The sequence below is a fragment of the Lethenteron reissneri genome, chromosome 62 (genome assembly GCF_015708825.2).
Source record: "Lethenteron reissneri isolate LAM-NWPU_2019-01 chromosome 62, ASM1570882v1, whole genome shotgun sequence".
NCBI classification, from domain to species: Eukaryota; Metazoa; Chordata; class Hyperoartia; order Petromyzontiformes; family Petromyzontidae; genus Lethenteron; species Lethenteron reissneri.
Genome location: NC_083840.1, coordinates 4,950,034 through 4,964,751, shown reverse-complemented (window position 1 = coordinate 4,964,751; position 14,718 = coordinate 4,950,034). Strand labels below are relative to the sequence as shown.

The 14,718-nt window shown below is 53.8% G+C and overlaps 1 protein-coding gene across 13 annotated transcripts in view; it reads left to right on the top strand.

Annotated features, from left to right (window-relative positions):
* Positions 1–13,988, top strand: part of LOC133358467 (pleckstrin homology-like domain family B member 1) — a 101,098-nt gene extending 87,110 nt beyond the window's left edge. For 12 of the 13 annotated variants that reach the window (XM_061576770.1, XM_061576772.1, XM_061576776.1 and 9 more), the window contains 7 exons: positions 201–543; positions 1,581–1,671; positions 2,383–2,637; positions 4,204–4,423; positions 5,058–5,143; positions 6,208–6,240; positions 11,856–13,988. In XM_061576770.1, coding sequence (XP_061432754.1) covers positions 201–543; positions 1,581–1,671; positions 2,383–2,637; positions 4,204–4,423; positions 5,058–5,143; positions 6,208–6,240; positions 11,856–11,996 — 1,169 coding nt within the window. In that variant the 3' untranslated portion in view covers positions 11,997–13,988. The remainder of the gene's footprint in view (positions 1–200; positions 544–1,580; positions 1,672–2,382; positions 2,638–4,203; positions 4,424–5,057; positions 5,144–6,207; positions 6,241–11,855) is intronic. The other variant, XM_061576771.1, reaches the window with a different exon arrangement.
* Positions 13,989–14,718: the final 730 nt, after the last annotated feature.

The window sequence follows — 14,718 nt, the reverse complement described above, 5'->3', positions numbered from 1 at the left end:
CATCATTGTAAATATGGAGGGAGAAAACCGGAGGACCCGGAGATTAAATCCACGCGACCACAGGGAGAGAGAGACGCGCACTCCAAATATACAGCAGCAGGCATCGTCAGGTTCCGCGATCGAACCCACGACCTCCTGTAGACCAGGCGAGGTAGTTAACACCTCGCCACCGTGGGGCCCCTCCCAACCACCCCCCACAGGGCACCAGGTGATAGAAGAGCAGCGGCGTCGCCTGGCCGACCTGAGGCTACGGGCCGCGGCCGAGGCCCAGACGCAGTGGGCAGCCCTCCACGCGCTGCCCTCGTCCCCCACCTCGTCGTCGTCCAGGGGATGCGCCGAGGAGGAGGAGGAGGTGGATCAGGAGGCGGCGGCGGCCGCCGCGATGGTGGTGGAGGAGCTTCTGGGGAACGGTGGTGACGGAGCGGGGGGAAGAGTGGGCGGCGGTGGAGGGGCCTACGACACGCTGAGCCTGGAGAGCTCCGACAGCATGGACACCAGCGTCTCCAACGCCAACTCGCAGTGCTCACCCGATGCCATGTCCAGGTGTGGTGCACCTAGCCTGGCACTGCCGGCCACTGGCTCGTGTGTCGGTGGCGCCGCGGATAGTTCCAGAAGCCGCCAGAGGACCCGAGTTCGATTCCCGCTCACGGCCAACCCCGCTGACGAGCGTCTGAACCGGTTCTGGGCCTCCCCTAGGTCGACTCGGCCTCAAATGAGTACCCGGTGCGGTGTGTAGTAAACGTCGCCACCTGGGGAGACAAAGGCGGCCGGGCGTGGTGCCGGCCACCCACCCCCCCCCCCTCGTCTGTGACAGTGCCGGCCTTCGTTGTTGCTGCTCGCGACTCTCTGACAGCACTTGCCCCAGCAGTTTGTTGAGGGCTACATGGGGGATCTTTGTCTTTGTACCCCGTACAGCAGGAGAACCGTCGTCATTGTCTAAACAATCGAATAACCCCGCAACCGAACGCAACCCGACGACACAATCCGATGACGCAATCCGACGACACAATCGACATCAGGGCGGTTCTCCGCGTGCCACGACCGGTCCAGCGGCTTGGCGAAGACGATCGACGGCGTTGACTCTGAACGCCGCACAGACGCTCGGTCGCTCCTCGCGTTTGAAGCTGGCGGTGGTGGAGGTAGCGGTGGTGGTGGTGGTGGCGGTGGCGGTGGTGGCGGTGGTGGTGGTGGAGGTGGTGGTGATGATGGAGGTGGTGGCAGTGGTGGTGATGATGGAGGTGGTGCCGGCGGTGGTGGTGGAAGTGGTGGTGATGATGGAAGTGGCGGCGGTGGTGGTGATGATAGAGTGGTGCTGGCGGTGGTGGTGGCAGCGGTGGAGGTGGTGGTGCTGCTGGTGGGAGTTGGTGGCGGTGGTGGGAGTGGTGGTGGCAATGGTGGATGCATTGTATCTGCGGGGTGTAACCATCACCACTGAGGAGACAAACGCAGCCGGGCGTGGTGCTGGCCACCCACCCCCTCGTGTGCCACCGTACCGGCATTCATCAGTAATGCTTGCGAACAGTCTACTGAGGCTGCACCGGGGGGGGGGGGGGTTCTGTGTCTGTGTGCGCGTGCGTCAGTGCGAGCGGCATGGACACGGTGCGTCTGGAGGAGATGGAGCGGATGTTGAGGGATGCACAGGTGGAGAAGGCGAGGCTCTTGGAGATGAAGGTGAATTTAAAGTCACTCGGAGAGTGACTTTGTCTTTGTATGTATGCTGAACTCAACCGTGCTAATTAGTTGGCTATGTATGCGTGCGTGCACGTGTGGTGTACGTGTGTTTGTGGTGTACGTGTGTCTGTGTGTGTGATGTACGTGTGTGTGGTGTATGTGGTGTGTGTGGTGTGGTGTGTGTGTTATGAGAACCAAAACATATATACGGTTTGGCCACAAAAGTTACAAAGTCACTCACCCACTCATTCACTCACTCATTCACCCACTCACTCATCCACTCACTCACCTACTCACCCATTCACTCACCCACTCACCCATCCACTCAGCTATCCACTCAGCTATCCACTCACTCATCCACTCACTCACCCATTCACTCACCCACTCACCCATTCACTCACCCATTCACTCACTCACCCACCCACTCACTCACTCACCCACCCACCAACCCTCTCACCCACTCACTGAACCACTCACCCACCCACTCACCCACCCACCCATCCACTCACCCACCCACTCACCCACTCACTCACCCACCCACCCACCCACTCACCCACCCACCCACCCACTCACCCACCCACCCACCCACTCACCCACCCACCCACCCACCCACCCACTCACCCACCCACCCACCCACTCACCCACCCACCCACCCACCACCCACCGCCGACGCTGATGCCGCCGCTGCTGCCCCCCCCCCGCCCCGAGCAGGAGCGCGAGGCGGAGGAGCGCCGGCGTGCGCTGGATCTCGAGCGACGGCGCCGCGAGCGAGTGGAGGCGCAGCTCCGGGACGAGACGGAGCGGCAGCGGCGCCTCCTCGCTGGCGCGGGGGGCGGGGGGGGGCCGCCCCCCCGGGGTGGGGGGGACGCGGGGGGGGCTCCGTCGTGGGGGGGAGGGGGGGGCCCGGGCGGGGGGTCGTCGCGGGGGGCTGACGTGAGGCTCAGGGACGCGCACGCCGTGCAGCAGGTGAGTGAGTGGAGCTGTGGGGGGGGGGGGGGGTGCGGGGGGTGTAACAGGAGGCACGCACAAGAGGAGATGCAGGGAGACAGGCAGACACACAAGAGGAGATGCGGGGGGGAGATGCAGGGAGACGCGGCGACGCGCGGGAGGAGAGACTGAGAGATGTGTGGGGATCCCCGCGTGGATCCTGAACAGACTCGCACAGAGATCCACAGACTCGCACAGAGAGCCACAGACTCACACAGAGAGCCACAGACTCGCACAGAGACCCACAGACTCTCATAGAGACCCACAGACTCACACAGAGACCCACAGACTCGCACAGAGACCCACAGATTTGCACAGAAACCCACAGACTCGCACAGAGACCCACAGACTCGCACAGAGATCCACAGACTCGCATAGAGACCCACAGACTCGCACAGAGACCCATAGACTTTCATAGACCCATAGACTTGCATGGATAGACAAACTACATTCTTTACAACTGCTTGTTGTTGTTGTTGTTTTTAGTTTGTTGTCCTTCCGCCCGCACCTCCGATTATCGCGGTTGTAAACGTACGGTGCGAAAGAAGTTAATCATGCACTACAGACATACACACACACATACACACACACATACATACACAAATAAATACACACATAAATACACACATACATACACACATACACACACACACATACACACATACATACACACACACATACACACACATACGTAAACAATCAACATACACACGTGGCCTCTGTGCTACAAGAATGGGGTGTCAGTACCAAACTGTGCTACTAAGCTACCGTACCTCCTTCGGCGATAATCGCAACAAGTTGCTGCTGCTGATGCTGCTGCTGATGCTGCTGCTGATGCTGCTGCTGATGCTGCTGATGCTGCTGCTGCTGTTGCTGATGCTGCAGGAGCAATGCGGCTGTAAGAGTTTGCCCGACAACAACGAGTCCCTCCAGCACACTCAGCCCGTGCCCCGACTGGACACCGGTGACAAAAGAGCTTCACAGGTCATCGGGTTTCTCCTGCTGCTGCTGCTGTAGTCTAAATAACCATTGTGACCCCCCCCCCCCCCCCATCGTGCTCCCCCCAACTCTTTCCTCTCTCCCTCCCCCCACCCCTCACTCCCCCACCCCCTCCTCCCTCCCCCCCACCTTCCTCCCCAACCCCTCTCCTCCCCTCCATTCCCCCCAACCCCTTCCTCTCTCCCCCCCATCATCCACCTCCCTCCCTCCCCCCACCTCCTTCCCTCCCCCTACCATCCCCATCCCTCCCCCCACCATCCCCCCTATCACGCTCTTACTTCCCCCCACCCCCTCCCTGCACCCCCTCCTCCCCTACCCCCCCACTCCCTCCCCACCACCTCCCTCCACCTTCCTCCCCCACCCCCTCATCCCCACCTCCCCCACCCTCCTCCCACCCTCCGTACCCCCTACCACACTCCCACCCACTCCGCCCACCCCCCTCCCTCCCCCACCCCCCCTCCCTCCCTGCACCTCCTCCTCGCCTACCACCCCACTCCCCCCACCCCTACCCACCCCCACCCCTCCCCCCCGTCTCTCCGTGAGCAGTCCCGCCCGCTGACTCGCTACCTGCCGGTGCGCAAGGAGGACTTTGACCTGCGTGGCCACGTGGAGGCGGCGGGCCACGGCGTGGAGACGTGCCGCCACGTGGCGCTCACCGCCAAGACCTGCCGCGGCCTCCTCACCAAGATGGGCGGCAAGATCAAGACGTGGCGCAAGCGCTGGTTCGTCTTCGACCGCAACAAGCGCACGCTGGCCTACTACGCCGGTGGGTCGGCGCGCACGCCAGCGACGCCGCCGGAAAACGTTGTCGTCGTCGTCGTTATCACCGTCGTCGTTATGGTTGTCGTCGTCATCGTCGTTGTTGTCATCGTCGTGATCACCGTTGTCGTTGTGGTTGTTGTCATCGTTGTTGTCATCGTCGTGATCACTGTTGTCGTTGTGGTTGTTGTCATCGTTGTTGTCATCGTTGTTGTCATCATCGTGATCACCGTGGTCGTTATGGTTGTTGTTGTTGTCGTTGTTATCGTCGTGATCACCGTTGTCGTTGTGGTTGTTGTCATCGTTGTTGTCATCATCGTGATCACCGTTGTCGTTATGGTTGTTGTTGTCGTTGTTGTCATTGTTTTTGTTATTGTCGTCGTTATCGTTGTTATCGTTGTCATTGTCATCACCGTTGTTGTTGTTATCGTCGTCGTCACAAAAATTGTCGTCGTTATCGTCGCCATTGACAAAGGCGGTGGCTCCTCCCACACCACCTCCTCGTGCGCCGTGCCGCCCTCCATCGGTGATGCAGCTCGCTAACAGCACTTGCCCCAACAGTCGGCTACGGGCTACACGGGGAATCTTTATCTCTCTCATTGTGCCGTCTCTGTCCCCTCTGTGCGCCCGTGTCCACGCAGACAAACACGAAGCCAAGCTGAAGGGAGTCATTTACTTCCAGGCCATCCAGGAGGTTTACTACGATCACCTGAAAAACGCCAACAAGGTGACGCAGAGCCACTCGGCTCACCCACTCACCTGGAACACAGCGCCACTCACCACCTCCTCACCCTCGCCCGACTCCCTCCTCCGAGGACGGTGCTCACTGCCGGGCGTTGTGTCTCTGTGGTAGCCTTCGCCGTCGTCATCAACATCATCATCATCATCGACATCATCGTCGTCAACAACATCACCATCACTCGTCATCATCGTCATCTTCGTCATCGTCGTCATCGTCGTCGTCGTCGTCAGCATCGTCGTCGTCATCGTCGTCAGCATCGTCATCATCGTCATCATCATCATCATTGTCATCATCATCATTCTCGTCATCGCCATCATCATCGTCCCCACTACACATTTGCAGCAGCAGCAGCATTTAAACCTGCACTGCAGAATTAAACGATCTGCTCCTACTGCTACCTCTGAGATCCACTCAAGTGATGCTCCGGTCCACTCAGAACAGAACCCGCGGAAGTGGCTGTCACAGAGCTACCGCTGAGATCCCTTCCCCTTCTTCAAGCGACCCAGTAGAGGGCAGCACCCTCCCGCCTCGCTCTGCCGCACGAGCGAGATTCTTCGCTCTCGAGTCGAACTGATGTCTTCGTTCTAGATTTGAAGCTTTCGTGACTGCAAGGATTCATACTCTTAGGTTTTTTCGGTAAAGTCACGTAGGGAAAAAATAAAATTAAAATTAATAAAATAATAGAAATAAAATAATAAATCACGACGTTTCGGAGACAACACAAGTCTCCGTCATCAGGTGGGACCGTCACAGCACGATTTACTGTATCAATGATGACTTGTGTTGCCTCCGAAACGTCGTGATTTATTATTTTATCTTATTTCTATTATTACTTTCATTAATTTTATTTTTTACCTACGTGACTTTACCGAAAAAACCTAAGAGGATGATGTCTTCATCACAGCTCGAACATCGTCACGTCAAGTACAGAGTTTCGGGGGGCTCAAGCGCGACCTAACCCAAAAACACCTTTATTATTAATCATATTCGTTGCAAAAGCGCTGCTACGTGTTTAAACTGATCACCATTGTTGTTGTCTTTCCTTTCAGCCGTGGGGGATATTGAGATTTGCCAAAATCACAGTATGTAAACGCTTGGACGTTGGCTTCTTCGTGTTCCCCGAGTGGCAACGCCCGTGTTTGTGGTTTTTTTTCTCCCCCCGGGAATGCACTCCTACTAACCCGACCCCGAAGCTTTGCGGGCGGCTGCCGACTTTGCTTCGCTGTGGAACGTCCTCGCACCTGGTCGCTCCCCCCACAGACACAAATATTCCCCATACAGCTCGAACAAACCGTTTGGGGGCAAGTGCCTTAAGCGAGTAGCGGCGCCTACGAAGGCCGGCGCGGCACACGAGGGGGTGGGTGGTCAACACCGCGCCCGGCTGGCCGCCTTTGTCTCCCCAGTGGCGATGTTCACACACCGCACCAGGCGCTCATTTGAGACGTAGGGGAGGCCCAGGACCGGTTCAGATGATCGTCACTGGCGTTGGCCGTGAGCGGGAATCGAACCCGGTTCTCTGCCAGGTTCATAGCGCAGCGCGATCACCGCTGCACTACCGCTACATACACACACACAGCCACACCCACAGCCACACACACAGCCACACACACACAGCTACAACAACAACAACAACAACCGCCATTCGCCACTAAGTGGCGGTGACGTCACCACGATGCTTGTGCCAGGCCAAGTGCACCTTGAGGCCACGTGAAGTGTCGAAAGCCCGCTGGCAGGAGGTCACGGGGCAGACCCAGGTGCCACTGGTCGACTGACCGAGATGACCGAGATGACTGGCTGATGCACCACCTGTGCCCCCTACTGTGCCAACTTGCTGTGCTTTAGCCACCCGGCGCTCCGCTCGTTGTTGTGAGCGTCGCTCCTCCGCCCTCCGTTGTTGTTGGAGGGCGACTGCCTCCAACTGCCCAGTAGCGTCCTTCACGAGCCTCCTCCACTGAGGCCGATCTTGACACCGCTGGTACCAGTCATCGGCAAGTCCACTCAGCTCCACGTCCTCCTGTACCACATCACTCCATCTCTTCTCCAGCCCGTGCCGCGCCCGTCTAGCCCCCTCGATCCGGCCGAACAAAAGCTGTTTAGGCATGCGGTGGCTGGGCATGCGGGCTACATGACCCAGCCAACGCAGCCTTGCCTGCCGGAGGAGCTCACTGATGGGACTTTGCCCAGATCTTTCAAGGATTTGTGAGCTCCTCACACAATCCAGCCTGGTTAAACCCAGGATGGATCGTAGGCAGGCCAGCCTAAATGTTTCCAACCGGCGAAGATGCTCCACCAGGGGGGTCCACGTCTCGCAAGCGTAGAGAAGGGAGGGAATGACCGTGGCCGAGAAGACCTGAAGCTTCGTGCGGAGCGACAGACCAGGTAGCTTCCACACAGCGTTACGCAACCGATGAAAAGATATTGCCGCTCGACTGATTCGGAGTGAGACCTCTGCTGATAGACTGGAGCCGGTCATAAGCATACTGCCCAGGTATGGGAAACTCTCCACTCTCTCCACAACTGCCCCATCACCAATTGGGAGTTGTGGGGGTGGAGTGTCCGATGGTACAAAATACCCAGGCAGGTGCTTGGTTTTGGTGGGGCTGATGGTAAGGCCCCACCTCTTAGTGGCACGCTCCAGTCTCAGCAACAGCGCCTCCAACTCCTCTTCTGAATGAGCAGCTATTACCAAATCATCGGCATACATAACGTGGTTGACCAATAGGGAGCCATCCCTTGATCGCACCCGGGCGTCGATCAGCCTCCCATTATATCTGTACCAAACGGAAATTCCCCCGGTACAGCTATTGAAGGCTTCACGAACTACGCGGTCAAAATAGATGTTAAATAATGTGGGAGCCAGAGGACATCCCTGTCGCACCCCAAGGTGTACAGGGAAAGGCTCCGACTCCCGGCCACGTAGTTTTACCCGGGCCCGCTCACCATCATGAAGGTCCTTAATGATCGTGAGCAGAGGGTCAGGGACTCCGAAAGCACGAAGAACAACCCAGAGTCCAGTCCTACTGATGGTATCATAGGCCTTGACCAGGTCAATAAAGCAGAGATGTAGGTCTTTTTGGAATTCCCTACACCTCTGCTGTAGCAGACGGACAGAAAATATGGCATCTGTGCAGGACCGCCCTTTCCTGAAACCGCATTGGGGCTCCGCAAGCCCCTCCTCAGCGTGCCTAGCAAGGCGATGTTGAATAATCCTTGCCAGGACCTTACCCGGCACACTGAGGAGTGAGATGCCCCTGTAGTTGTTACAGTCTGTGCGGTCCCCCTTCTTAAAGAGGGGGACCACCAGGGCATCCTTCCAGTCCTGCGGAACCCGTCCAGTGGTCCAGACTGTTGTTATGATGTCATATAGGGCAGTCTGTGCACAAACGCCACCCTCCCTCAGCATTTCGCTTGGGAGATCATCTCTGCCCGGTGCCTTCCCTGGTCTCAGACTCCGGATCGCCCTCAGTACTTCCTCAACAGCTGGAACCTCAGCCAGCCACTCACAGGGGGTGACCTCTTCCAATATTTGAGGCACCGCAGCCTCAGCAGGGTTATCCCCACTTTGTGCCATGATGTTTTCCTGGCTGAGAGAATTTCCCTCCCCCACACAGCTACACAGCTACACACACACAGCCACACACACACAGCCACACACATACAGCCACACTCACACACAGCCACACACACACAGCCACACACACTGTGCCCTATTTACTCCGGGCGGCAGCAGCAGCGGCAGTGGCGGCACTTTCAGATGCGATATACACTACACTATACACTACACTATACACTACACAACTCTATACTACACTATACACTACTATTCACTACACAACTATACACTACACTATCCACTACACTATACACTACTATACACTACACTATTATACACCAACCTCCTGGCTAACCATCGAACAAAGGCGGCGGTCACCGCACCAGACGTGCTTCTTGCGGCCGTCTGGAACCGCTCTTTATTCCGATATTAGGAAGCCATTGGAGCGCTGCTGCACCTTTAAATCATCACATAGATTGACAAACTAATTTCTTTAGAGATGTGCTGTTAGTGTTCACGTCTGTTGTCCTTCCCACGCACCTACGATTAGCGCTGTTGGCTACGTACGGTGCGAGAGAAAGTTCAACACACAGTACATACATTGTAAATATAAAGTGTTTTGTTTGCGTTGCGTCCTATAAATCCGGAGAATGTTGTCTTCCGTAAGACGCTGTCAATTTGGCGACAGGAGCGGTGGTGCAGTGGTGTACGCTTGTGGCCTCACTGCACTTAGAAGGACCTGGGTTCGCTTCTTGACTCGGGGATTTCCCGTGGGTTCACTGGTCAAATCCCAGGGCTCAAAAACACAATCACACATGCCAAAACCGGTGTTGATGCAAATCACTCAATTTGTATCAGACGCAGCAGCAGCAGACTCGAGTGAGGCTTTCCTGGCCAAATCGAGCGTAGAAATAAAACAAAGAATGATAATCGCTTTAAATAATCGCTTTCAACAGTCTTCCGCAAGATGGTTCGGCACGCTACCGATCACGTGGCGCTTATATTTAGATTTTTTTTGGCAGCGTCCTCTCCGTGTTTCATCAACGCCTGTGTTTCGCACCCCCCCCCCCCCCCTTTGTGTTGTTTGCATCGTGTGTGCATGCCTGCAGCAGTTGGTGCGTGTTGATTTGCGAAAATTAGCGACGAGAGTGTTCGTCAGAGGCACGTTTGTTGTCGTGTTTATTTGTTTTTTAACGAGCGGGCGGCATTCATCCGGCGTGGCGGCAATTCTGCGACTCACGCCCGCCGTGACGCGGACGATGGCGCACAGTGGCTAGGAGATGTTAACTACCTCGCCTGGTATACAGGAGGTCGTGGGTTCGATCCCAACCCTGACGCCTGCTGCTGTATATTTGGAGTTTGCGGTGTGTCTCTCTCTCATCATCATCACGGTGGCTATGAGATGTTAACTACCTCGCCTGGTATACAGGAGGTCGTGGGTTCGATCCCAACCTTGACGCCTGCTGCTGTATATTTGGAGTTTGCGGTGTGTCTCTCTCTCATCATCATCACGGTGGCTATGAGATGTTAACTACCTCGCCTGGTATACAGGAGGTCGTGGGTTCGATCCCAACCCTGACGCCTGCTGTATATTTGGGGTTTGCGGTGTTTCTCTCTCATCATCACGGTGGCTAGGAGATGTTAACTACCTCACCTGGTATACAGGAGGTCGTGGGTTCGATCCCAACCCTGACGCCTGCTGTATATTTGGAGTTTGCGGTGTCTCTCTCTCATCATCATCACGGTGGCTAGGAGATGTTAACTACCTCGCCTGATATACAGGAGGTCGTGGGTTCAATCTCGACCCTGACGCCTGCTGTATATTTAGAGTTTGCATGTCTCTCTCCCTGTGGTCGCGTGGATTTTTCAGTTTTCCCCCCACATTTATAAACATGCGTCTAGAGTATTTGGCTGATTTAAATTTCCACGTGATGAGCCACTTCGTTGAGCTATCGTTTGGCTTTATTGCTTTTGAAAATGACCTGTGTTACCAATTAAATAAATAAAAATAGTTTAGCTTATAAACTTGTGGAAATAAACTGGTGGAAATAAGTACGGATTAAAAATTATTTAACATCTTCGCCAGCATTTCTCAGTATTGAGGAGGCCAATGAAGTCAAATCGGTGGACTCATGGTAACAATAACAGTGAGCATGGTTGGCTATGCGCGATACGAAAGAAGTTCACCATACATACAACCCAATACCATTGAGATGTTAGGTGGAGTTCATCTTTTGCGAGGAGAGAGCGGCAAGATATAGCGAGGGGTTGCGTGCGACAACCAATAAATAAAAGCGAGATATCGATCAACGTTATCCTTAATCCGCTCGAGGAAATTAGAGAGGGAAATGTTCATCTTCTTGGTTCTTTCGGTAAAGTCACGTAGAAGGGAAGTAATAAATGTTCGTCCATTAAATGTTTTTTTAATTCAATTTTTATCGACTATTACATTTGTCGGGCGTGACGACGACTGTGACGACACGGAGTTCACCTCGCGGTCGTTGAGTCACGCCGTCGGAGAACGTAGCGGCGCCCGCCGGAGGCCAACATGGCCGTCGTATCGCTGACGAGTCACCAAGCTCACCGATTGGCCGACCTGATTTTAGCCAGACCAAGAAGCGTACTTGAAATGAAATACCACCGACTTGCGGCTGGACTAAATTCACCTTCGGGTTGTCCTCGGCTGAGACTAAATAAATGAAACAAATACGGGCTAAAATTAGCGCTGCCTAGGAGCATTTTTGTAATACATCCCGTCTTATCTTGCCCATGTCTCGCTCTTGCCCTCTTTCTAAACTCTTTTGTATTTTACCAGGTAAGGCCCACTGTGCTTATACGGCTCTTTTTCAGAGGCGACCTGGCTATCAAAAATGATAGCTCAACGAAAGTGGCTTACCAAGTGGAAATTTATAGCAGCAGCGAAATACTTTAAATTCACGTTGATTCTAAATGTGGAAGGTAAAACTGCAGGACCCCGGAGAAAAATGCTCGTGACCACTGGGAGAGAGACGCAAACTACAAATATACAGCAGCAGGCGTCAGGGTCGGGATCGAATCCACGACCTCCTGCCTACCAGGCGAAGAAGTTAACATCTCCCCACCACGCGGCGCTCCTTCTTTCTCCCCTTGCCCTTTCTCCAACAGAGCCCCAACCCGGCACTGACGTTCTGCGTGAAGACCCATGACCGTGTCTACTACATGGTGGCCCAGTCGCCGGAGGCCATGAGGATCTGGATGGACGTCATCATCACGGGAGCCGAGGGGTACACGCTCTTCCTCAACTAGCCGCATCCCGCCTCTCCGCCATCTTATTTGCGCATCCCCCTCTCAACGCCGCCATCGTGGATTTTGCAGCGCCGCTACTTTGGGTTCTTCAGCACCCGCCAGCGCTGCCACCGGAAGCTGTTGGATGCTACCATCTTCAGCCCTGCGACGGCGCGACACCGGATCGCCGTACTAGGAAATTTTGAATTTGGCGTTTCCACCATCTTTGTTTTCTACAGCCACCATCTTGATCGATTCGTCATGGATTTTGCAACTCCACAATCTCATTTCTGCTCCAGTTTGCTTTTTTCACCGTCCTGCGTTGCGCTACTGCCAATTTGAAGTCCTGATGTCTTGGAAACCACTGATTCTCCACCTTGAACTCATTTTTATATTTTTAGCAACACCTCTGGATTTCCTCCGCCAAAGGATTTGTTCAACTCTTGCTGTATCGGCCATCTTTGACACGATATACGAAAACATTGGAATTCATATCGTAAACTTTATATTCCCGTACGCTCCAATATTATCAATCATATACACAATTATAGCTCGACGTTCATGAATTTTATATCACTACAATACGTTTATATATTTGTTTTCTTTTTAGAAACTTGTAGGAATTATGAATTTTTGCTGCGGCCATCTTGAATTTTATTGTGCGTCCATATTGGGCATTCACCCGCGATCAACAATAGGCAGGACACAGCAATTGTGAACATACCAAAATCGGTGACAAAACAATTATACATTCACAGACCTCTCAATCCACTGTTGGATGAAGTCCACCCCATGCCCTTTTGGTTATGGGGAGGGGGGGGGTTTGACCATACTTCACCGCGCAGGTTGGCCAACGGGGTGTGAGTCTGAGACGCAGATTCACATATCGCCCGCCACTTTTGTTCGCCGTTGTCGCAAATTGAACCCGGGAAGCGGGTTTGTAGCGCGGAGCGCTAAAATTCTGCGCCACCAATGCACCCGAAAATCGGACACAGTGTTAGGTAGAACTAAAGTTTGACAAACCAGTCAGTTTAAATGCATGGAAAGACCGTCTAAAATACATGATGGGTGTTGGGGTTTTTTCCACAAAGTTAAAGCAATCCAACTTAATTTTTAGTTTTTTTCTTGCGATGCCATCGCTTGGTGGTGGTGGTGGTGTAACGGTCAGCAGTACCGCTGGACCTGCCAGTTCGATTCCTCCCGCCACAACAGCTGAAAAACAATGGTGAATTTTGTTTAAATCCCCCCCCCTCCCTTACTCCCTCTGTCCACCATCGAGCACAGTTACGTCGATTGCAAGGGTCGCATGGGTGCGGGCTAAAGTGTGCGGCGCTCCCACCTCATTCGAAGGAATTAAGTCGTGGGGCCCTTCTGTCTCTACGACGTGACCTCGTTCTCGTTTTGGCCCAACAGCAGTTCCTGGCACCCACCACTGCAACTCTGGGGGGGAAATGTGGGTGATGGTGTGGTTGTTTTAAAGAGCCGGTGCGGCATAAAGCCGTGGTCAATATTGCAATGACTGCAACTTTAACTTTACCTCACAATCGGAACACACGACCCAACAAAGAACACACGCGTGCTAGCGGTAAACTTTAGCGCTTGAGGTATGTAAAAACTTTATTACTGTTGGAAGCACGCACACACGTAGAATTATATGTAGACATGCCTCCGTTACATATTTTCTCGATATGTTTTTTTACCGGAACAAGTTTTATTCTTGTGTTTGCGCGCAGATTATCTGGAACACTAAAAGAGAGCAATAGGGCTGGTGACTATCCTGGCGTAACAGGCTACGCGTCTTTTAGATTCGAAGCTTTCGTGACTGCAGGAATTACTCTTTGGTTCTTTCGGTACGCGACAGAAATTAAATAATAAATATAATGCAATACAACACAGAGAGTCGGCCAACACAACAGTCAACACCCCACCTGGTTAATCACGTTCTTCCAAAGATTGCTAAATTTGAGAACGTGACAAAACACAGACACGGAGACACACAGACACATAAGCAGAGAGAGGCTCACACAGAGACACACACATAGGCACACAGAAGTTTATGTGTGCCTATGTGTGTGTCTCTCTGTTTGTCTCTGTGTTGTCTCTCTGTTTGTGTGTCTGTCTGTGTCTCCGTGTCTGTGTTTTGTCACTCAAATTTAGACATCTTTGGAAGAACGTAATCAACTGTTATGTTGGCCGACTCTCTGTGTTGTATTGCATTATATTTATTATTTATTTTTTTTCGACATGACTTTACCGAAAGAACTAAAGAGTAGTCTTCTGTCGCGTTGCCATCCAACACCCCGCGGTAGCTTTCGGTGTCCGACTGGAAGCTCGCCCTGAGAGTGAGCGCCCCTTTCCAATCGTACACCCCCCACCACCACCACCACCCGATTCATCGTGCCCGTTTCACCTGTGCGCTGTTATTTATCGACATCAAAGCGCGTGTGTGAGTCGCACGGAGTCATCCACCGCTTTGCTTCGAGCAGTCGCTGCTCCTCCATCCTCGGCCATCGTGCATCGATCGCTGATCCCGGCGGGACACTGCCGGTGACCCCGGAGCAAAAAGACACAGGCTCCACGTCCCGTTCCGACTCGGGTTAATGATGTTTAAACACAGGTCAATCAGGTTCAAACGCAGGTTAATAATGTTCTAATGCACGTTAATCCCGTTCCAACGCAGGTTAATTGCGTTCTTATAGCCTAAGATTTTTGTTCATCTTCTCTGTTTTATTTTTATCTGGGT